The sequence below is a fragment of the Tenrec ecaudatus genome, chromosome 9 (genome assembly GCF_050624435.1).
Source record: "Tenrec ecaudatus isolate mTenEca1 chromosome 9, mTenEca1.hap1, whole genome shotgun sequence".
NCBI lineage: Eukaryota > Metazoa > Chordata > Mammalia > Afrosoricida > Tenrecidae > Tenrec > Tenrec ecaudatus.
This window is the reverse complement of record NC_134538.1, coordinates 29,748,662-29,772,932: the sequence shown is the minus strand read 5'-3', so window position 1 is coordinate 29,772,932 and position 24,271 is coordinate 29,748,662. Positions and strand designations below refer to the sequence as shown.

Sequence of the window (24,271 nt, the reverse complement as noted above, 5' to 3'; positions counted from 1 at the left end):
CTTTAGAAAAAAATCCCCACAATTTTAAGGTCAGTGCTTTTATGCATTTTTAAAGAAAACGCCATTGCACATCCTCCAAAATCATTAAACCTTTGCAACAAGATTGCAGGAATGCTGTCCCACATGTTTTCAAGAAGGTCTGTAAGACCCCAGAGAGGAGCCGAGAGAGAAAAACATCGACCTCAACAAATTAGGAAAGTAGCTGTAGTCCTGTAGTCACAGGTGACTGCAGATTCCACTGACGCAACAGCTGCTGAAGTTGGTTTGGTATTTTCAGTTTTAATTTATATCTTAACCTTAAACAAGTTTTTGGCTCAATGAGTGCTAAAAGAATTAGGTGAAAATCATCTAGCTCAAAGAGCTGATCTTTACAGTTGTCCTGTAACCAAGATCAAAATTGGTGAAGATGATTTTATACAACAGAATCATGGATGAGGTCCCAGAGCAAGGTGCAATAATAATAGCTACCAGATGGATTTACCAGATGGCCAATTAAATTCGAGGCAGCAAAGTCAGCTCAGAAAATCATGGCAACCTCCCCAATTCCAAAGAGATACTCTGAATGTATTTTCTTAATGGACATAGAGCAATAACATTTTAAGAGAAGTGAAAAATGCACTGGTGAGAAAAAAGTCAGGAAGATTGTGTCAAGGGATCTTTTTCCATCTTGACAATGCTACCTTCAAGAGTAGCAAGTGATGTCCTATAATTCATTAGGACACCTTACCCCATCTACTTTACAGTGCAGATCTTTTCTCTTCAAATTTTGTTTTTGTTCCCCAAACTGGATAACATTCCAAAATATACAATTTGAGTACCCCCAGGATGCTAAAACTGCCATTTTAACATGGTGTAAATCAAAGCACACACAATTCTTCATGGAAGAGTTAGAGATGAAAACATTACATCCAGAAGTCTACAGACAGAAATGGAGGATGTAATGAGAAGCAACAGTTTTACATTTTGATATTTTTGTTTAATAAAGTTTTATAAGCAGTTATCAGCTCCTTTTTACTCTCCCTCCCCCGAAAAAATGCTAAGACTTCCCTTCAAATTATGGTCAGCAAAATTAGATTGGTGTTAGACATTTTTGGTGTGTGTTAAGTAATATTTTATAGTATGTACTAAAAGAATTTTCCCTCAATAGTGAATGACAAGTGATCATTATGTCCACACAATCCTAAGCATCTACTTAGTTAAGTCTGTGCACTTTAAATGTTTAAAATGTATATGCAAGCATGCATTTCACACCTAAGAAGGGTACACACAAAGCTGAACCACTAAAGCTGAGTGACAGTCACTCATTTAATACTTCACCACTATCCCTCAAAATACACTGGGCTTTACATGATGCATCCTATGCAACCCAACTTTATATTTCATCATGTTAAAAACAAGGTCTTAGGTAAAGTAACATACTTGGAAGAATAACTAGAGAAATTTGGTTGACTCTGAGAGTGAACATGCTTGGTAGGCTCTGAGAGATGACCAGTAGAAATGTGTGCAGGTTTGTTCTCAAAACTTCTTCGGTCAAAATATGAGAGCTGTTTTCGATAGTATTCTTCATCTTCCTCTGGATCATAATGATTTGAACGAACAATATCTTCAGGTGGCTTCAGCTGGGATTTTTGGGGTTCTGGGATCCTGGAAGATAGAGATTGGGAAATAGAGCTTTTCTGTTAGTTTCACAAAATTGAATATATAAAACTATGTGACCTCGTTGCCTTGACTATTTAGGATTTAGCTGAGCCATCAAACAGTAGTCAGAGTGGATACCCCAAATCCCAAGTCCTCATATGTAACAATTAAAAGGCAGGCCCTTTCCAGGTTACTAGTCCATTAACATAAGTTTTGTGATTATCTAGTGAGGATAGGTTCAATAGTTCTCATCAAATCAACTATTACTATGTGACTCAGTGGGTCAGAGCAGAGCTGTGTGCAAAAGGAGTGTTTTCAATATGGATTTCTCAGTAGTGTATCACCAGTCCTTTCGTCTGAGGTACATCTGGGTGGGCTTACCAGTTAAAAGTCCAAATCAATTGCCACTGTGTCAATTTCAACTCACAGTAATCCTGTACAGGGTTTCAAGACTGTTAGGGGAACTGAGAGCCTCATCATTTTCCTATGGAATGGCTGGTTGGTTTAAACATCAAAGTTGAGGTTAACCAACCCAACACCTACACCTGCAAGTTAAAAGGGCTCCTTCCATAGCGGGGGTAGATTGGCTAATTAGAAAGAGAGAAAAGAAGATAGTTGTACAGTGATTTACTTAATTTGGTTCTTCTAGTCAGTTTTATTTAATTCAGCTGATAAACTAATAACTGTGATGGTAAAAACTTGAACTCTACTGTGGTTGGTAAATTTTGCCTGCCTGCTGGGTATGAGCCATCTCAGAAGTAGGGACCTTACAACCATAAAAAAAGAAGAGCCTGGAATGGTGCTCATCTTTTGGACCCTGATATTCTTGTACACTGAAATTCTTCAATCCAGAACAGAAAGTGGTGAAATCAGAGAACAGAAGAACAAAGAGCATGACCACCAGCCAAGAACGGTGGGCTTTCTGTTCTGGTCCAGGGAACAAGTTGAATGCCTCCAGGTACTTACCGTATATACTTGTGTATAAGCTGAGTTTTTCAGATTTTTTTAATGCTGTTTTTGTGGCAAAATTAGGTGCCGCAGCTGGTGTTCGGGTTGGCTTACACATGAGTATATATAGGAATTAGGGAACTTAGCTTGGTGATTCACAGAGCTAGAACTGAGCACTTTCAGGCAGAGACTTATGCAGGAACATGACGACCTTGGGCATTTATTAGCAGCACTAGAACTGTGCAATATTGTTCTATGAGGACAGAGGCCAAGGACCAAAGAGAAGCCTTCTTGTGGGCATGCCTGGGAAGAGGCTATCCGGAACGACTAATTGTGTCTTAAGCTTTATCTTGGATTGTAAGCTGTTAAAACTTCCCATAATACTGAGTATGGTCTATGAATTTTGTGTGGTCATTACAATTAATTACAGAACAAAGCTGAGGAGAGACTGTTGTGGCAGGGCTATTGGTGAAAAAAAAAGGTGGCAGGATGATGGAGACATTGTTTGACTCATGCTTCAGAACCATCTTTGGGGACTGATTTTCCTTTCCCTTTGTGAAGTAATTTTAAAAACAATGTATTTTAGAAATCATTATATTGGGGGCTCTTACAGCCCTTATAACAATCCATACACCAATTGTATCAAGCACATTTGTACATATGTCGCCAGCATCATTTTCAAAACTTTTCTTTTTTCTACTTCAGTCCTTGGTATCAGCTCATATTTCCCCTCCCTCACAAACCCTTGATAATTTATAAATAGCTATTTTATCATGTCTTATACTGTCCAATGTTTCCCTTCACCCACTTTTATGTGGTCCATCCCCCAGGGAGGGGGTCACATGTAGATCCTTGGAATTAGTTTCCCTTTCCCACCCCACTTTCCCTCTACCCTCCCCGTATTGCCCCTCTTATCACTGGTCCTGAGGGGTTGATCTGTCCGGGATTCCCTGTTTCCAGTTCCTATCTGTACCAGTGTACATTCCCTCTGGTCTAGCTGGATTTGTAAGGTAGAATTGGGATCATGATAGTGGGCGGGGGGTGGGGGAATGGGAAGGGGGAAGCATTAAAGAACTAGAGGAAAGTTGTATGTTTCATCATTGCTACACTACACCCTGAATGGCTCGTCTCCTCCGCATGATATTTGGGGCCCTTACAACAATCCATACATCATGTGTATCAAGCATATTTGTACATATGTTACGATCATTATTTTCTAAACATTTACTTTCTATTTGAGGCCTCTTTTTCAAACCAGCCTTTTTTCCCTCCTCCCACCCTCGTGACCCGTTAATAAACTATAAATTATCATCTTCATATTTTATAGACCTTTCCTCCCTTCCCTCATGGTTTCTTCCCTCTTCCTCTCCACACCTTCCCCCTACCCTCCGGGTATCACTACTCCCATCTATATTCCTGAGGGGTTTATCTGCCCTGAATTCCATGTGTGGTGAGCTATTATCTGTATCCGTGTACATGCTGCGGTCTAGTTCAAAGTGAAAGGCAGGATTGGGGTTATGATAGTGGGGGGTGAGGAAGCCTCAAGGAACCTGAGAAATATTGTATGTTTCACTGTCTACAGATGGGTTTTGGGTCTCTGCTCTGACCCCCCCTTGTTCTCAACAATGTTTTATTTTTTTGTTTGTTTTGGGTCTTCTGATGCCTGTTACCTGATCCTGTAAACACCTCATGATCACACTGGCTGGTGTGCTTCTTCCTTGTGGGCTTGTTGCTTCTCTGCTAGATAGTCACTTGTTTAACTTCAAGCCTTTAAGACCCTAACCACAGTATCTTTTAATAGCCAGGCACCATCAGCTTTCTTCACCAGATTTGCTTGTGCACGCATTTTGTCTTCAGCAATCACGCCGGGAGGTTAGTTAGCATCACAGAATGCCAGGTTAGAACGCAGTGTTTTTGTGTTGAGGGAGGGCTTGAGCAGAAGCCCAGAGTCCATTCACTTTCTCAATGTATCGCCATACAAATGTATATACATAGGCCAATACCTCTTTTTTAATGAGTTAATATATTTATATAAGTGCACACCTATATTTACACCTCTATCCACAGCTTTGCTTCCTTAATCTTTCCTGTTTCCTGTTATCTTCGAGGAGGCAATTTTTAACAGTAATGGGAGACTAAGTCATGTAAGCAATTAAGTAATAACTGACAAAAAGTATGAACTCTAAGTATATAGTTGCATATGCTCTATTTAGTAAACTTGAGGAAACTTAAATTTAGGTTTCACACGCACCAACTCTTAACCCCTAAATGACAAGGGGAGAGCCTAAGCTTTTAGTTATTATAAAATTTATTTCACATAGAACAGTTCATCTGCCAAGGATACTTACTGGCTCAAGAATATATCCAGAGTTTATATTTTTATGAAAAGCAGGTAGTCAGTAAAAGAGGAGGAAATTTTATGCTAATAGTTCCCTTTTTATTATAAGCAAAGATCTATGTTTTTACTTTATTGTACAGACGTGCTCATCACAGGGATGGTATATGAAGCATATACTTGTAAACTTGGTTAAGCAATTTAGTGACTTCTTTATTTCTAAAATCTGGGACTTTGTATGTCGCAAGGGATTTCTGAAACTGAAAATATAAAACAAATGTTTTTAGGTACTGTTAAGTTGGTTCTAATCCATAGAAACTACGTAAAACAGCATGAAAGATTGCTGAGTCCTATGCCATTCTCACGATCATGTTTGAGCCTATTGTTGAAGCTACTGCGTCAATCTACTTTCTGGAGGGTCTAACTTAAAAAAAAACCAAACAAGCTATCCTTTTCTTTACAAGCATGATGTCCTTTTTCAGGGACTGGTCCCTCCTGATAGGAAGTCTGAGGAATGGGGGAAGAAAACAAGGTGAGGCATGACATGAGATGATGTCCTCTCTGGCTTAGTCTATGTATGTTTTGGTTTTAAAAAAGCATCTAATCATATTTTGCTTAGTTATGAATCCAAAGCGTGGTGGCATCACTGTTGTTTAGCTTTCTATGTAGCGGAAGTCTGATACTCAGACAAGGAGCGAGCAGGTCATCCCCAGTTCAAATACCTTTGACCCACATCGGGGCAGAGATAGAATGGGGCTTTTCCTTTTCAGTTCACTGTGCTACTGGGAATTTGGACACACAAAGCCTCAGAAGAGCGTTCTTTCCTGTTTTGCATGTTAAGTGCAGTAGAGTCCCTTTGCTGGCTTGTGCAGTGCTGCTGAAAAAACAAGTGACCACACACCCACTGCCCCACCCTTTTCAGGAGTGGTAGCACAGTGTGCGCCTCTGCCTCTAGGTCCCCAGAATCCTTTGGTCCCAGGTGTAGGGACTAACGATAGCACAGGGTATAAGTACCAATGTGGTTTGTGAAATATGTGGCATTTTTAAGTGTCTAATGGATTTTTTGCTTAAGTTTGAACCCAATCCTAAAGTCAGCTGATACTAACTAATAATTAATCTGGGAGATAAATTAATGCTTTATTAACAAATCTCAAATAATAAAAGGTTTTTAACGGACTAGTCAGGCCACACTCTTGGTCAGTTGCCTACCATCAAACGCCTCTGAAAACCATCATTCAAGATCACCCACCTGTAGAGTGTTTTGTCATGCTCACTGAATTGATTCTGAGTAGCAGACTTGGGACCAACGATGGGAACACTCAGAGGTTTAGAGGCCACTTCTGGAAGCTGCAAAAAATAAGACAAAATGCCTCTGAAGCAAATAATTACAAACCAGGCTACATTTAAGAAGCACACCTTGAAATACTTTTCACTTAATGATGCTTTTTGCATCCAAGTGAAGACATCTTTACCTTAAAACTTGTTGTGTCAGTTATCTCCTTCTTGCTTTCTAATGATGCTGACCTTTTGTTTTCAAACATTTTAACTCTAGTAAGTACAGACTGTGGTTTCATTGCTGGATCTTCCTCTTCTTCAGAAAGAGATGGAGGTGGAGGCAGTGGTTTGGTAGTTGAAGGCAGAACTTCTGTCTTATGCTGGGATGAAGGTCTTAGAGGGGCAACTGCAGCGCTATGGGGAGGCTCATTGTGGCCTGCTTTCGAAGTAAATCCCTGTGATGGTACTTGCTCATAACCTGGTGTGTATTGATCAAAATACTGTTTGGGCTCAGACGACTTAGGACTAGCCGAAGGATAAGGCTGTGCTTCTAGTCTGTACCTGCTATGCACATCATACCCAGGAGTTGTCTGCTCTTCATGTCGGAGTGTAGAGGTTTTAGGTGGTTGTTCATAGCGTGGTCTGCTATCATAAGACAGAGGAGCTGGCTCTTCAAAACGTGGGCAATACCCTGTTTCAGAGGACTCTTCAAGTTCCTGTCTAGAATCAAGGTGACGATGATGGTGATTATCAAAAGAAGGCTGAGGTTGGTAGGACTGTTTATCATCATAACACAACCATTGTTCTTCATATGCAGGAATTCGATCTTCATACCTTAGATGGTGGTCATAGTTTCTAGGAAATTGGCCTGTGTAGCTTGAGGTGTCATATCTATATAGGGATTGCTCAAGGTCTCTGCTGGCTTGTTTCTCTACATTCAGGAGCTGGGGTTCATAGCTCATAGCAGGCTCTTTGTCTGGCCTTCGTCCTGGGTGACCAATGGTTGGCTGCTTCAAAACATGATTCGATCTCGTCATTTCCTCCGTATATGGATCCTTTCTAAATACCTGTATAAAAAGTGCATATTTAAACATAGATGCTTATTTTTAAGTTCTACCTATGTTATCAGATAAGCTTGTGATTTGATACAAAAAATTGCTATATTCTATCATTTACCACCAGTAGAGAGAGACACCAGATTAGTAAAGTTAGTTAGTTTAGGTGAGAGTTTAAAGTTGAAACTGCAGATTAAGTAATTTATATATTTTAGCATGTACTAAATTAAAAGCATGTTAAAGTTAATTACTAGATTTGTAAAATTAATGCATTTAACTTGATTTTGACATAGAAAATAACCATGAAAAATTTATGGACCCCATTAATTTATAGATAAATATTTGACAGGTCTCAATTACACATGAAATAATTCTGGAAGATATAGAAATTAGAAAATCAAAAATAAAGCAGCTATGAAACAAAATTATTAAGCATAATTCCCAACTAAAAGGCCTCTTCTCAAATAATCCATATACCACGAGAAGCCATGCAAACTACAAAACTGAAATAATCTGTACTGATTTGAAAGCATTATGTGGTAAAAATGCACAATTAAAAAAAAAGGCAAAAGGAGCACTTAAAGGGCAAAGCAAAAATGATTGTGTGCTAGAGATGAAGAGCAACAAATCAGTGCAGCATTGCAGCACAAGTACCTTTGTTGGATCTACATGCGACGACAATGACGGTTCTTGATCCCTGAGCATTATGTGAGCTGCCTCAGTACTTGGTGTTCTTAAAGAATCAGCTTGTGGTGAGTAAGAGGTGGCAGGAGCTGGGTTTGGCTCCTCCAGTTGGACATTAGTTAAATTTACATTATGATTAACAGCAGAGGTTGATGATGCTGAGTTTGTTTCAGAAGGCGAAAGGTAAGGGACTGGAGATGAGGCTTCTGCTTTCTGTGAAGTGTTTAAAATATTTTAAACATAGTGTTTCTGTTTACTAACTTCCCACTTCAACTTATAGTGGTTGGTAGGCATATATTTTAAGTGTGTTGAATAATAAGACTGATTTCATGTCCTAAATTTACTTAAAATTCCAATCTATATTGCTATATAATAAAAACAAAAAGTTTAGAACTAAATCCTTGGTATTTCCAAATTAAAATTTAAGATTAGTTTTCAATATGAAGGACAAAAATATATTAACTCAATCACCACATTTAAAAATTTAATAGTGCACCTCTAACTACAAAACGTTGAATACTTGCTGCTTACCTGTTGAGAGGCTGTTTTAAATCCAGGGGAGTCTATTCTATGAACTGGCTGTGGCTGAGCTTGTGGTGAATAAGGAGGGTATGTTTGATTTTCATGCTGCATTCCAGCGGAGTCCTCTCTTACAGGCTCAGAGGACCGTGTAATGGCAGACTCCGGTGGAGTCCCAGCCTCATCATTAAGAGTTTCATCTAGTTCTTGATCAGTGTAGGCCCCGCCTTCTGTATCTGTGTCTTCATAGTCAGAAGTGTGTCTACTGTCGGTGCTATACATTGAGTATTCACTACCTGGGGCTGACAGGTAGGAGAGGCGATCATCATGCAAATCAAGGTCATCACTTGTAGCACCATCCGCCTGGGTCAAATAAAAGTAAATTAAAAATTTTATTCAGTAGTTCTTTAAGAGATGGCCTTTACTTTACAAGGAAATTGGAAAGAATATTTTTCCTGGGAGAAATCACATCTATTTGTTTCAAATTTATGACAAGAAAAGGTCAAGAAGATTGCATAGGCACACATGCAGACACATAGGAGCATCCCTCAAGGTCTGAAGGGCTTAGATGAACGAGATGTTGGTTGGCTGGTCAGACAAAGCTGAACTCAGGCCCAGACCAGAAGACAGTGCAGGAACCTGGTACCACTCAGGTTTACAAAAAAAGTCAGAAGAGGGCGAATGCTACTAAACTAAGTTCACAGAAACAAAGACACACTAACAGAACAATGCATGTGAGAATAACTACAAAAATAAAAGTCACAGTTTAAAGTCAGTAAGATCTAAAAGATATTTAGAAAACATTAAAAAAAGTTAACATCTAAACGTCAAGCTTTTATAAAACACAAATGAAAACGTGTTACAACTAAGTTGTGGCTGCCCCATTAAAGTAGGAAGATTTTTCTTCTTTATAATTTTACTTATTAGTATCCAATGGATGAAGAGAGAAAAATGCAGTGATGCTTCTCTTATATAATCAAGAGTTGACCTAGTTTCTAATCATATCCTGACCCTCTGCAGAAAAGACCAGAAAAATAAGTAACATCTGAAGGAACATAAAGTTGTAATCATAGGGTTGTCATCGAATTATTAATTTGGAATTAATGGCTGGATTATACAAAATACTCCCTGAAGATCGTGCCTGGGCACTGTGTCTAGTTTAGCATGAGAGTCGAAGGATCTGGAATCCAGAGAAAATACCTCTTTTGTTCAACATGTGCTGAAGGGAAAACACAAGGTTCTTGTCCTCTAGCCAGATGCACAGTTATTCAAGCTTGTTTTTTCTGCAGGTCGGATGTGTCAAGCACATGGTTCAGGAGGCGAGTCCCTTGCTTGTTTGCATCGGTAATTGTTTGGCCCTGAACACTGCCACCCTGATACAAAAGTGTAGGCCAGTGGTTTTCAACCAGTGGGTTGGGATCCCCTTGGGGTTAGAACGACCCTTTTACAGGGTCGCCTGATTCACAACTGTAGCAAACTGACAGTTATAAAGTAGCAACAAAAAAAATTTTATGGTTGGTGGTGGGGGGGTGGTGGGGTGGTGTCACCACAACAGGAGGAACTGTATGAAAGGGTCGCAGCATTAGGAAGGTGGAGAACCACTGCTATAAGCTGTGTCAGACTTGCCTGTGGCTCAAGCTTTCAAAGGACCACCTGCTGGTCTGGGAGAGTGAGCATTCCAGGGTTTTGTCCCTTGTCAGATTAGAGTTGATCACACAGAAAGCACCCTGGTTTCTAAACTCTGTACTGGCTACTGCTGAAGGGCAATCTTTTGGCTATATATATTAATTTTTAAAACTTGCCAGGGTCTAGAAGGCTAGAACTAGGAAATTATTTAAGGCTTTAGGGGAAAATACCTTGGAACTCACTATTCCTTCTAGATTTACAGCTACTATGAAATGCACAAGTGAGCAAGAACCATGTATTGCTATGAGCCAGGAAATGACACATTCTACTACATGCTAAGAGTCTCAAAAAACTTGGCCCCATCACAAACCCCCAATGTTAGTGTAAATAGTGCCTAGTTACTTGAGAGTATAATCTTTGTAAATTAACAATTCAAAAAATGCAGTTCATAGTCAGACTAAACTTAATTAATTTCCTTTTCTAAAAATGTGTTAAATTCTGTACCACTGGATAAATTAAGGACACTATCCATTGGATTTACCTTATGTCCCAGGGGCATGATTGATAATGTTCTCTATCATAAAACTGTTATGAGGATTCAAAAGTGAACCAGAGATGTATATAATCAATAGACAAATGAATCTATTTTGGGTTTGCACTTAATTTTAGCCCCAATCTAAGAATAATTAGTTCTTATGACATGACCTGCTTGTTGCTCGTCCTCATGAAGAGATCACTGAAAATAGGGGTGCTTACAGCAAAGTGTAGTCAAGAAACCAGATGATGTCTGGCTATCAGAACGTACAGAGTCTGAGGTCTTAAAGGCTTGTCTTAAAAAGCAAGCAACCATCCAACTGAGATGTCAACTAAGTCCACAAGGAAAAAGGACACCCACTTGTATGATTGAAAGATTACAAATAAAAGTTCAAACCCAAAGGAGGGAATGGTATCAGAGCTTAAATTGTAAACACTGGGTTTTCAGAATGCTAGGGAGGAGAATAGAAGCCCCCAATCCACACATGGATTAATTAAGCCTTTGGTGAATCCCCTCTGATCAAGGTCGAGGAATGTGAATAACCTTGCTATCAAAGAGCACAATAAACTCAACTAGGGCAGACGCAGTTAGAACAGATACAGTTAAAATGCAATTCTTATCATTTGACATCTTTGGATCCATTTTTAAGTTGCTTAATATAATAATAATAAAAGTGAAGGAGAAACACATGTAGATTAAGCCTTTCGTGAATGCCCTGACCTTAGACCAGGGCTGTGCATAGCCTTGCTTTCATGCAGAGTGCAATGGAAAATGGATTATTGCAGAACCAGCTATGTTAAAATCTAACATCTTATCATTTGGCCCATTTAAAATTTAGTTTTAAATATTTTCTGCTTTCTATTTGATTGAAGGTTTTTTCCCCTGGTTAATTTTGCTACGGCTATTGGGTTATTTTGTTGTGGAGGGTGCTGTTTTTTGTGTGTGTTTTCCAGTAAACGAAATCCAGGATAGATATACTATAGAAATAATATAACTGAATCAACGACATATTGTCATAATCAGACTCATCTTCCTCCTTCAAAGATTCCTTAGCATATTTCCCTGCTTCTTCCCTTAAATCTTTCCGTACAATTTTATGTCTTTCTTTGGTTAATTCACCAACCCATGTACTATGTAGATTATATTTGCAACTTCTTTAACAACATCACGGCATGTCATTTGCTTCATCTGAAACTTCTCAAGTTCTGTTTTTGCAGCTTGCCTCGCTTTACCAATAGCACAACCCCAATAACAGTAAGAAACACCCGATGGGTCAATTCTGTAAAGCCGTGCACCATTATTTGCATGGAAAGACCCTAACATAAAACTGCAGCCCAAAGGTCTGACAGCACTGCAGAGTGTATTTGCATATACATACATGGTCATTCTGTCTGCGAGATGGTTGAGTGGAATGTTATAGCCAGAGTTTGATCTGAAGTTGGAAGCTTCTTCTCTTGCTATGTCTGTTGAAGAACGAGCCTCTGCCAATAAGCCAGCGGAGTCATTCCAACATGCCGATCAACGTTCAAAAGCTGTTTGTTGGAACCGTCTTCATAGGACAAATTTCTCTACCCCAAAGACAACACCACCTTTACACTGGATTCCAATAGCTGTACTGCTGTTTTCCAGTCTTCATAGCACACTCCACTTGAAAAGTTCTCCCATCAGGTGAGAATGGAGAGGCTGATAGGTCATAATCGTTCCCGATGGAGCTCATCGTGCTTAAAACAACCGGAATGCTTATGGCTTAGCGACCTAAGCGCTTCCTCTACCCACTCTTTAATATGACTAAACTATTTAAGTGTATGATATGTGAATTATATGTAAAAAAACCCCAAACTATTAAAAAAGAAAGTCTCAAGATGACTGACACTTCTAAGCTTAGCCGGGAACATATAACATATTAGATTTTGCAACGGGAATTTTTCTTAGCAGCAAGATTAAAGTAGTTAGATCAAAACAGTTCATGTGAAATGAAATAGCTTTACGTTTTTAATTTGATGAACTACAAATGACTGGAGGAAGGGAGATATCAAGCTTGATTTAAGTAAAAACAATTAAAATTATGATTTGTGGATGTTAAAAAAACATTTTGGATACACGGGCATGTGTCCTTTATATATTTAGTGCAAACATTTCGTAGGCTAATTTTATTTTAAGAAATAGTATACAACTACAAGCCTAGCTGACAAAAATGGTAACAAAATTGTATTACTGTAGAAGATTAGTATGACGTAATAGTATAAAATTGCAACCCTTTTTGTTAAATGCTATAGGAATAAAAATTTGTATTATTGTTAGTTACTATGTTGCTGCAAAGTGGTGTGGTGATATTTTCCCATCTTTATTAATTCTGTCTATCATGTGTCTTATGAAACATGCCAATTATTCAAATTGGTTTTACAATGATCTCATATCTATGATATATCCCTCAGACTGGTAAAGATAAGTAAAACCACAGTTGTGACACATCAATATAAGTGAAAACAGCAGAGGCTGTATGATTTCTGGGAAAGGGGCACAAGAGTGCTAAGCATGCAACATGCATGGCCAGAACATCTGTAGCCACAGCCAAGCAGAGGGGAGTAGGGTCTATGCAGGGGCAAAACACAACAAAAACCAGAAACAGTAAGGAAATACAAAACAAAAAATAAAAAATGAAGAAGAGTCTCAATATTCTCCAACAACTCAAACCTATCAATTAATTCTGCTCTGATGAAAGCCAATGACAAAAAAAAAAAAAGGTTCCTTTAACAAATGGTATACTTGGAGAAAAGTATTAACATTCCCAACAAAATAAAACAGACATTTACCATAAAAATTTGCAATAAAACCAGAAAAATCGACAACAGAAAGTAGCTATCATTTCAGGACTAGCCATTTAGATGGACATAAAATCTAAATTCAGTGTCAGAATGGAACGATTACTCTGTCCCACGTTTTTCAATGTCTTGAAAGAACTGAACAATTGTCAAGTGTATGGGGAGAAAAAAGTCTAGCAATTTGGAGAAATGCTGGGTTTAAAAGGTAGGTTTTTTTGTTTTGTCTTTAAATTTAACTTGTAAGACCTTTCAATATGCTAGTGGACCCTGGGGAACGCTCCAAGAGGCTTACGATGCGTAGTAGTGTCCAGAAGTACTTACTTGCTTTCAAAGTGCTTTTTATTTATCAAAGTAAATTCAGAATCTAGTGTGCCGAGGACAGCACTTTAGAGAACACTCGTATAGAGGAAATGAAGCCCACGTTTCAAAGGCATGCCTTTATCAGGCAGAGACAGTGAGAACTTTGCCCTGATCTTTTCATTGTAATTTGAGAATTTTAAAATAGTAAGCATCCTATTTACAGATGGGGACCTTTAGGAATATCTCAAATAATTTTCACACCCCCTATTTACAAATTATAGAAATCTAAAGAATAACTTTCCCAGAACTACTCTAATATAGTGATCCATTTAGAATACAATGGTAGGTCAAAGGCATCTTTGAATAGGTATATAATTTACTGAACAGGTAAAAAAATAATAAAAAATGTCTTACCTTTCCTTCAGAAACCCAAACCAGCTGGTTTTGCTGTTGTTGAATTGCTTCTTTTAGCGCACCATACCAACCATCATTCATTGAATTTAAATTAATTACAGCTAAAAATAAAGTATTTTTATGATTAGAAAATTCTAGTCAGGAGGATTCATTCAAATTTGCTTAAAACACAATTGCCAAATTATTTGAAAGACACTTTTTATGGACACAAATCTTTGAAATGTCTGTTCTGACCTTACATATTTTCTTCCAACCAAACAATAACTGTTACACAACAGGAAGCTTTTAAAACAGAAGTGCAAGTTTTAAGACTTGACAGTATATTATACCCTACATCTTACCCCACCCCCAAATAATTTTATTGAGAGCTAATACAGATATCATTCCATAGTTCAATCACACCAAGCAGTATCATACAAGTACTAGCACAATCAGTTTCAAAACATTCTCTTCCCTCATGAACTCCTTGACATCAGTTCCTTTTTAATCCCCCTCTACTCCCTACATTTTGTTGCCCACACAGTTTATGCAGACACTTTTAACATACTCACTTGTAAAAAGATGATGATTATTTTTACGAAGTTTGTGAGACCGCTCATATAATTTCCTGGCACTTTTCCGAGATTCTGGACATAACCTCATTCTCATTGTTTTTACCCCTTGCTTAGAATCAGGGTTAAGGAATACAACAATAGGATACCACTGGGCATAATTCAAACGATCAACTGCATTTGGTGTTACATCTAGTAAAGCATGTTTGTCCTGAAATGAGAAAGGAAAAAATGTTATAAGGATATAAACTAAAAAAATTCAGTGCCAGAAATAATCTAACTCATGGTGACCCTATAGGTCAAGGTAAAACTGCCCCTGTGGGTTTCCTAGATTATAACTCTTTAAGCTTAAGTTTTTCTCCTGAGGAGCGACTGGCAGTTTTAAACTGTGGATCTTTCAGAGAGCGAGCCAACGATGTAAGACACACTTTTAGAATTGTTGCTGTCAGAATACAAGGCACAGACTATACTATAAGGTTCAACTAGGAAAATACATTTTAATATATGTCCTATTGTTTTAGGATCACATATTAAAAATAAGAGAAGGTAATTCAATACAATTTATAAACCAATAAAATATTTTTAACTAGCTAACTTTTTAACTAGTTTAGACCCCAAACTTGTATCACATTCATCCTCAGAAAGTGGTCACTGATGATATGGGGGTTATAACAACGTGTGGTAAAGAAATCAGTTTGTGCCCAGCTGACAGAACGTATAGTGTCTGGGGTCTTAAAGGTTTGTCTTCAAACAAGCACCCATCTAAGTGAGGTGACAACTAAGTTCACAAAGTAGTACAAGAAGCACAGCAGACTGTGTGATCCAAGGACTGTAAATAGCAAAATCCAAATCTTGAGGAGGGCACGCTATAGCAGAGTTTAAAATCTGAGCTCCTATTTTTCAGAAGGCTGTGACAGTGGAAGCCCAAAATCCATTTGCAGGGTCCTCAAATATTAAGCGTCCATTGAATTCTTCTGATCACTAACCAAGGATGTGACTAGCCTTGCTATCAGACCGAGCATTCATGGTAAAGTCATTATCTCTGTTTTGGCCCATTTTAAAGTTGTTTCTGTTTTTAATGTTTAGTTTTCTTTTTGATTTAGGTTTTTCTGTTTTGTTTTGTCATTGTTTGATTTTTATTATTTCTTGTTTTTGTTTCATATATTTTTCTACATATGAAATCCAGGATAAATCTAGAGAGATAGTACCTAGATTAATTACATAGGAACATAGCATGGGAGGATGCAGGAAAATGGGGAGCTAATACCAATGGGTATGAGAAACAAAAAAAGTGTGCTGAAATGAATTGTGGTGGTGATTACACAATTTTTTTATATGATTGAACAATTGAATTGTGTAATATGTGGGAAAAGTTTATATGTATATATTTTCCCTGTCCTTACATATACCTGCAAATAGGGAAGTCCTGATTGAGATGAATTATAAGAACAGTGTGCAACTTTGTTTTAAAGAAGGGTGTAAGAGTGATAGAACACAGAGCAACCACAATACCAGCAAAAATTGCAGATGGGTTGCACACCTTTCCCTGGGCATTGGGGTGGGTCAGAACTGTGTGGAGCAGATGTTTTACGTAGTTGGGAACAGTGTCTGGTAGTATGTTTTATTACCTTGTGATCTTGTAGGGTGTCAGAGTAGGGATGAGATTAAAGATAGGGGAAAGATTTTGGTGTCTGGAGTGGCTACGAGTCCTTTTTTTGAGATTTAAGTTTAATTACCTTGAGAGAATAGACCTCTGGTGAATCAGGTCAGAGGGGATAGAGTTCACCCTTGGATGGTGGTGGTGACCAAGGGGGGTATGGAAATGGGGTTTATAGATCTGCCACCTACCTAGGTGACGACCTAGGAGGGAGGGATGCAGCAATAATCTACTCAGAAAGCAAGTTGCTTATGTGAGAGGCTTGGGGTACTGACCAGGGGTTGGATAGCTAAGCTGTGTACTGCTAGGTATGTGTGCTGTGAGTGTTCTCTGGGCCCCTAGGCTTCTAGTCTTGGTCTCAAGCCTAATCTCCCTGTCAGAGTTTTTACTTGTTTTGTTATGCCAATACTTTATTAATGAACCAAGTGTGTGTTAGCTGGTATCTAGACAGGTTGATAAAGATTGGGGGCTATGCCAAGGTATACCTCAGGGAAGGTGGGTAAGTTTTGGGAAGTGGGGCCTGGAGCTCCCTGGGTTTATGTGAAGAGATCTATTGACTATTTACACTTGCTCTAGGCTGTGCTGTAGAATTCACTCTTCACATAATGGGGCAACCAGGTGTGGGTGGAGGAATGGGGTCTATTCCTACCACCTACATAGGAATAAAGCTTACTCAGAGGGCAGGCTGCCTATTTGAGAGGCTTGGGAAACTAAGCAGGGGCTGGAAGCCAGTCCTAAGGCTTTAAAAAAAATCTAAAATCACGGTTTCATTTTTTTTGTATTGTTTTGCTAAAAAAAGAAAAAGGCTTCACATAGCTGTATTTTTTAATGTTTTGGGGCTTTTTTTGGTGTCTTGGGGATAGCGGGCTATGCTAAGCTGAACTTCGGGGAAGGAGGATGCTTTATGCCATTGCCAGGCTGCCCGGTAGATCTATCCTCATGTGGCTTGGTAGGTTGTGTTGTCCCCACTATTGGGGAGCTGTGGGGTATCCACTGTGGCTCTTCTGGGCTGGGCAGAGTGTCAAAGCTATTTGTATTTTTATCCACCCTGAACTTGTCCCTAGGAATACATCCTTGCAGCTGTGCCACTCTTCCCTGCAGCAAGCCACTCCCAGATCTGGGACTCTGCACTCAGGCGGCAGCTGGGAAGATGACAAAAGGGAGGAGAGTCTTATAGGGAGAATGCTCTCGAACTTTAGTATATTTGTGTCTACTTTTCTTGATGCTGATCGTTCCATAGTCTTGAAGTGTAAGACATCCTTCTCCGTGTCTCCTTTGTGCTCTTCAGAGTCCCTCCTGTGTGCTTTGCCCGGTTGCCATCATGCAGCGATGCCCCACATGTGGTTGCTATGAAAGCTTTCAGTAATGGGTCAACTACCACCAGTATCCCCATGGTAATTATATAAAAACAACCTACTTTGAAGTTAACCAAATTCCAACCCACTTAAAGCACCACACTTTGAGTTTATAATGAGACAAGTTAATTGTTAATAACTTACTTGATCAATTATTTGCTTTATTGTATGAAGACGAATAATGCCCGAGCTACGATGGTCAGTTCCAGCATCTCTTGGTTCACTTTCTACTCATTTAGTCAGGAGAAAACAAAACATTAAATTTCCACGGGTCAAGATCAAGGTTTCCCAACATTGTAAAACCTGTATTGTGGAGAGCTGCCAGTGCATTGGAGAATTTTGGCAGCATCCCTGGACTAAACCCATTAGTTACAAGTAACACCTTTCATGCCATCACTTCCCCATTTTGACAACAAAAATGTGTCTAGATATGGCCAAACGTCCCCTGGGGAGAAGATTACTTTATTTTGGAACACCAAGAATGTTTCCCAATGGAAAGGGGGCTGGGATTAGGAGGCAATAAGTAAGCATTTGTTTCAGGAGCAAAATTTAAGATGCGATGTGGGGAGACTATCATTAACAACTCAGTAATCAAGAAAAGCAATAATTTGATGTAATACATATTCTTTTAAAATCAAAATGAATTTATGATAAAACATAATATAACTTTAAATAAATATAAGACCAGTAAGTGGAATTTAATAAAAACTTATTTAAGATTGTCACGAGAAACTCAATTTTCTCATATGAAAACAAACTAGAGAAGTAAATTTTGAGAAAACTATTGACAACTTTAATTCCATTAAAAGAAAGTAAAAGGGTAACAAAATATGAGTTTGAAGTAAATTATATATCTAAAATAATTTGAGTTTTAACACACAGTTTTTGTTTTTTCAATATTCCAAATTAACTTGGTACTTTGGAAAACAAAACACAAACATTAAACAAATAGACATTTGCTCCTTTGCATGAGGTTCAAATATGGCTTACATGGTACTACTTTGTGACCTTTCTCACATTTTGATAAACAGGACATATTGTTTGGCATCGCTGTTTCTGGTCAGAGGCCTACTCAATCAATTTAGACAGAGGAGATCAGTACTCCTTGGCCCGCATGTAACCCAGAAGCAGCAATGTCACATCACTGGCTGTAGGCTATCTTACAGGTATTAGTAAAGGAAAATGAGGAAGCAGAAAATGCCAAAGATTTTTAACTGCGTGACATCTCTATCTACTTGGTAGTCATCCCAACAGCTCCCTATTTTATCCAATCCCATCTAGTTGATTCCAACTCATTGAAGAGCTCCAAGTGTGTAACCTTTATAGTAGTAGACAATTTCTTCCTTCTCAAATAAACAGCTGGTGGGTTTGAACTGGTGAACTTGCCTGTTAGCAGCCCAATACATAATCAAATCACTATTCAACTTATTTGTTCCCTCCCTGTCCCAAGGATGTATAATACAACTGCAGTATGGGACTGATTTCCAGTCATGAATTTTAAGGGTATAATTTACATGAAATTCTTCACAGAAAAGGCACAGTAATGTTTGTCACTTTTAAATGAGCTCTAGTGTTTCAGATTTGATAAAGGCAGAGATCTAGAATCAAAAAGATTAAACTGAGGGACTCAAAGAATGAGACTATTATAAGACACCGATCCATAAGCACGGGTATCAGAATTTCTGGTGGACACACCATGAGCTGAGAAATGAGATCAACTGGTAATTTTGATTGTAAAAAATGTTACCAATTCCTAACTTAGTAGATTTCCATTAGACTCTATGAAAATAGGTAACTAAGCTCTCTGACAATAGAGTGCCTCAAGAATAAAAAAAAATTAAGAATCTTTATTATTTTGAGAACGAGCTTTCTAAGTGTTTACACACTCATGTTTCGTAGATTTAATAACCTTAAGCTTGGTTATGGGGAGTATGTCTGCTAGCTTCTTGGATGAAATTTTATTCTATAATCAGTAACCAAAAAGGAAAATGAAACAGTTGTTAACTGAACAGAGAAACAGAAAAGTTTTTCTAACTTCCTGACGTTTGATATTAAGAAAACAACCTCAATTCAACATCACCAGCAATAAAAAAAAATGTAAAATAAGGCAATTTTCTGATACTTTGTGAGCACTTACGTATAGGCAGTCCTGACTTATAACCTACTTGAGTTATGGTACACTCTATTTATGACAGTTTTTGGGTGGGGTTCGTACATCTTAAAGTCAATTATATGTACTACAAATAATGCTACATGAATTTTCTGATATTATTCTCAGATATTTATTCCAATGTTTTGATTTTTAAAACCCAAACCAAATCACACTCAGTGCCATTGAGTTGGTGCTAACTCATAGTAACCCTACAGGTTAGGGTAGAACTGTCCCAAGGAGTTTCTGACATTTAACTCTTTAGAGGAGTAGAAAGCCTCAACTTTTCCCCTTGGAACTGCTGGTGATTTTGAATTGCTGCTCATGCGGTTAGCATCCCAGCACTCCTTTGATTTATAAAGATATTGATAATAAAAGGCACTAATAATGAAAACTAAAAAAAAAATAAAAGCTATTCAACTTAATCAGAAGCAACATACAAGGGTCAAAACAGAATCTCATGGTAAGCTGAGCACCGCCTCCAGTTCAAAATGTTAAAGAGGCCTCACATAGCACCAGTAAGTACAATGACAACAATGAAGATGGCACAACTCTAAAGAAAATAGCAGCAATTACATATAGCAGCAGACAAAAACACATCTCTATCTTACATTTCATTCTTCTATGTTTTGGGGGAATTCATTTAAAGAAAAGAATCATAAATATAAATTCTTTGAGAAACTAGGTGGAGTATGGATAAGCAAGGAAAATATGGACAGATTTCTAGATGCTTTCTAATAGTAAAATAGAAGCTTGAAACTATATGAAAAGCAGAAGGGCTAATCAAATCACAAATTGAATAGAAAATAAAAATTAAAAAAATGATTAGTTATTAAAGAAGAATGGTACAAACTTCTAAATAGTGGAAATAGAATTTTATAAAAATATGAAGTGGCTTAATAAAGCTTGTGGAAAAAACTCCATTTTTGAAGCCCTTCATATAGGATGGAAAGAATAGAGGAAAATACAATGGAGTAACTTTAGGGTAATAATAGAACACAAATTATTTTTCTAACTTTTTCAAACAGAGAATTTTATTTTTGTGGTTAGATGAAATAGTTCACAATTTAACACAAGCCAAGTGGTCATAACTAAATATATGTAGGTTATTAAGATATCCTTGCAAGTTTAACAATGCAATTTAAGAATCTATAGATAAAATCTGTTATGCAAATAGACTATAGCTTCAATTTTTGTAATTAGAGCTTACTATCAACATCTGCATTAATAATAGCATTAATCATTAACCTTTTAAATTAAGAATTTGAGCATTTCTGCTAATTTAATGACTAAAAGCAATCAACTGAAGCCAGAAAGAACTGGGTTCAAACCCCTTTATTGCTCATTACTCAGGAATCACCAAAGATAGTTAACACCATAGTTTCCAACATATTTGGCTTACTATCTTTTTTTTTTAGGGGGGGGGGCGTAAAAGGGAGCAGGGTGGTGTTAAAAAAAACCCCAAAAATGCAGAATCCCCTTCCCCTGGTAATTAAAAACTTTATTCATACTCCAGGACAGAGTTTAGGTATCGGCTTTTGCAACTCCCTAAATTGCTCTACCCACTCCCTAGCCCAAGGATGCAGTATCACCCACTTTGGGAAACACTGGCTTAAAGTAAAGAAATTGATGGTGATTCCCAATCATAACCCAAGATTCCATTTGCTGATCTTTAACCTGGACATCATAATAAATATATGGTGTTACTGTGCTAAGTGGTACTCATAAGAAGCCAAGGGTTTAAATTTTTATTAAAGGGAATTAGTAGACAAGAACATACTCATTCAACTTTCCTTCCCAGTTAAATGCATAGACTAAACTACAATTTTTCATTAGCTGATACCAAGGGCTCAAGTAGAAAGCAGGTGTTTTGAGAATGATGATGGCAATATATGCACAAATGTGCTGGACACAAATGATGTATGTACGGATTGTAAAAAGAGTTGGTTGAGCCCCTAATAAAATGATTTTCAAAACTTCATGCTTTTATTACATCATATATCAGACCAATTCTTTTAAAAGAAACATTCTCAACATCTACCACACTTCAGGCTACTTACTTGCAATATGATACATATCTGGTTCCTCTCTGGCCAGCTTTTCTCTGGCAACATCAGCTATTGGTCCAAAGATGGTTACAGGCCTCAGAAATCCGGCTGGAGGATAGGGGTGAGGGTAAGTCAAATGAAAAGTTGTATGGTTGATATATTTTGTCTTTCTCTTATACACATTGACATAAAAGCTATTAGCTTAATTTGTAGAAAATAAACTACCTTCTCGAAGAACAACTCTTTCGTAAGCTGGAAACTTTGTTTGAACTGGCTGGGCAGACAAGTCTTCTCTACTTTTTCGAAGATTTCTCTTAGAGCTGCGGAGACCTCTGAATCTCCAGAAGTCAGCACGGTCTCCTCCTGCTGTTTTTGGAAGTGTATATTGTACACTGGCTAATTGCTCAGCTCTATATACGGAAAAATAAAGATCAGGCAAAGAATATATATAAAACAAAATAGAAAAGACTCAGAATGAAATAAAATGCTAAAATGCTGAACACAATTCAAGAGCAATTTAAATCTTTGTAGTTAAAGTAGTTAAATCTTGTATAATTTACAAGTAAGTTATAGACATGAAAAATACAACGAAAAAACATTACAAAAATTCTATCACTGTTTATTATTCACTCTACGAGAAGTATCCAAACATTCATACCTGTTCTTATTAGGGATGATGCCTCTTTCTACCTCCTTGTGATTTTTGCCAATTCGAATAGCAAGCCAAGAGCCCAGTTTTCCATTGTATAGGGTATCCACAACACGGAACACCTCTCCTTTGTTAAAACTAAGTCCATAGGGAGACTCCTTTTCATATTCAAAATGGGTTCTAATATAAAAAGAATCTCCCACATCTGATTCTACAATGCGGCGATAAACTAAAAGGAATAAAAATAGACTATTAATAATGACTGCAATATGAATTAAATGTGCAGATAATACATTATATGAAGATGTTAACAGTAGCAATAATATGCAATGTTGAATTATTTATAACACGTTAAGTATTATACTATGTATTTTATAGCATTTATTCATATAAACTGGGAACTTTCAGCATTTCTATTTTACAAATGCGGAAAGCAACCCAGAAAGAGATCAAGTGCATTGTCCAAAGTCACACACACACTGCCTATTTAAAGAATCTAGTTTAATTTAATTGCAAATGTTATGGACACTTGCATTTTCTAAATACGTGGCTCTCAAATGAGGGCAATTTAATCCCATCTTCTAATCCCAACTCCAGGAATTGGAAATAGTCAGAAAAGCCCTGCTGGTGTAGTGGGTCAGTTTGCTAACTGCAAGGCCAGCAGTTTAAAACCACTAGCCGCTCAGTGGGAGAAAGATGGGGCTTTTCCACTCTGTAAAGATTTACAGTCTAGGAAACCCAATTGTACGCTGTCCTGTATGGTTGCCCGAGTCAGAGTCAACGCTACGACAGGGAGAGAGGCCCTGGTGGTATACTGGGTTATGCACTGAGATGCTAAGTGCCAAACGGGGGGTTTGAACCCACCAGTTGCTCCTTGGAAGAAAGACGAGGCTGTCAGTTTCAATAAAGATTTAGTTGCAGATACCAAAAGGGGCAGTTCTACTTGGACCGTTAGGATTGCTCCGAGTCAGAATTGACTCAATGGCAATGGGTGGAGAGATTCTTGATCGTCACACTCGGTGTGAGGGAGGCTGCATGTGTTAACTAATGAATAGAGGACTGGGACAATGCTAACATGCTACAAGGTATACACAGGCAAACCACCACCACAAAAGATAATTTGGGCCCCAAATGTAAATGATGCCACTTTTGATATTGCTGTTCTAAATAAACAGTATGCCTGACCTGTTTTATTATGAAGACAATTAGTCATTCTCTTGAATCAATGCTAAACATTTCTAAGCACTACTTAAAAACAACAGCACAAAGTTTGGAAGCTACCCATATAAACTTTTTTAAGGTTCTGAAAGCTCACAAGTAGGATTTTTTTCAATGACTTGTAGAGGGTAGGATGACATTCTACTTAAATTAGAATTCCATAAAGGTTGGTCCTATTGATATGTTATAATGAATATAGTGCTAAATTAAATGAACACTTTAAGATTAATAAGAGATTCACTTCGACTTGGGAGTGATTAATAAAAAATCTGAAATGAATCCCAATGTCGGCCTTCAAACTCTTCCATTCATTTTCTCCCTTTCTGATAATATCTCACCATCCTTCTTCTTCTGCGCCAATATGGTAACCTCTTCTCCTTTAGGGAGGTCCAGTAGGAAAAGAACAGCTTCCTCTCTTATGATATTTGTGAAATCTACATTGTTTACCTGTTAAAAGAGATTTCTAATATTACTCTTATATTTGAAATATATT

General features: G+C 37.8%; 1 protein-coding gene and 1 pseudogene across 5 annotated transcripts in view; both read right to left on the bottom strand.

Moving 5' to 3' along the window:
• Positions 1 to 24,271, bottom strand: part of TJP1 (tight junction protein 1) — a 430,437-nt gene that overhangs the window by 26,234 nt on the left and 379,932 nt on the right. For 4 of the 5 annotated variants that reach the window (XM_075557953.1, XM_075557954.1, XM_075557958.1 and 1 more), the window contains 12 exons: positions 24,117 to 24,225; positions 22,570 to 22,789; positions 22,137 to 22,321; positions 21,924 to 22,019; positions 17,859 to 17,941; positions 14,703 to 14,913; positions 14,152 to 14,252; positions 8,467 to 8,817; positions 7,906 to 8,148; positions 6,394 to 7,263; positions 6,171 to 6,268; positions 1,420 to 1,644 (listed from right to left, as the gene is read on the bottom strand). In XM_075557953.1, coding sequence (XP_075414068.1) covers positions 1,420 to 1,644; positions 6,171 to 6,268; positions 6,394 to 7,263; positions 7,906 to 8,148; positions 8,467 to 8,817; positions 14,152 to 14,252; positions 14,703 to 14,913; positions 17,859 to 17,941; positions 21,924 to 22,019; positions 22,137 to 22,321; positions 22,570 to 22,789; positions 24,117 to 24,225 — 2,792 coding nt within the window. The remainder of the gene's footprint in view (positions 1 to 1,419; positions 1,645 to 6,170; positions 6,269 to 6,393; positions 7,264 to 7,905; positions 8,149 to 8,466; positions 8,818 to 14,151; positions 14,253 to 14,702; positions 14,914 to 17,858; positions 17,942 to 21,923; positions 22,020 to 22,136; positions 22,322 to 22,569; positions 22,790 to 24,116; positions 24,226 to 24,271) is intronic. The other variant, XM_075557955.1, reaches the window with a different exon arrangement.
• LOC142456959 (proteasome subunit alpha type-3 pseudogene) lies at positions 11,517 to 12,332 on the bottom strand (annotated as a pseudogene).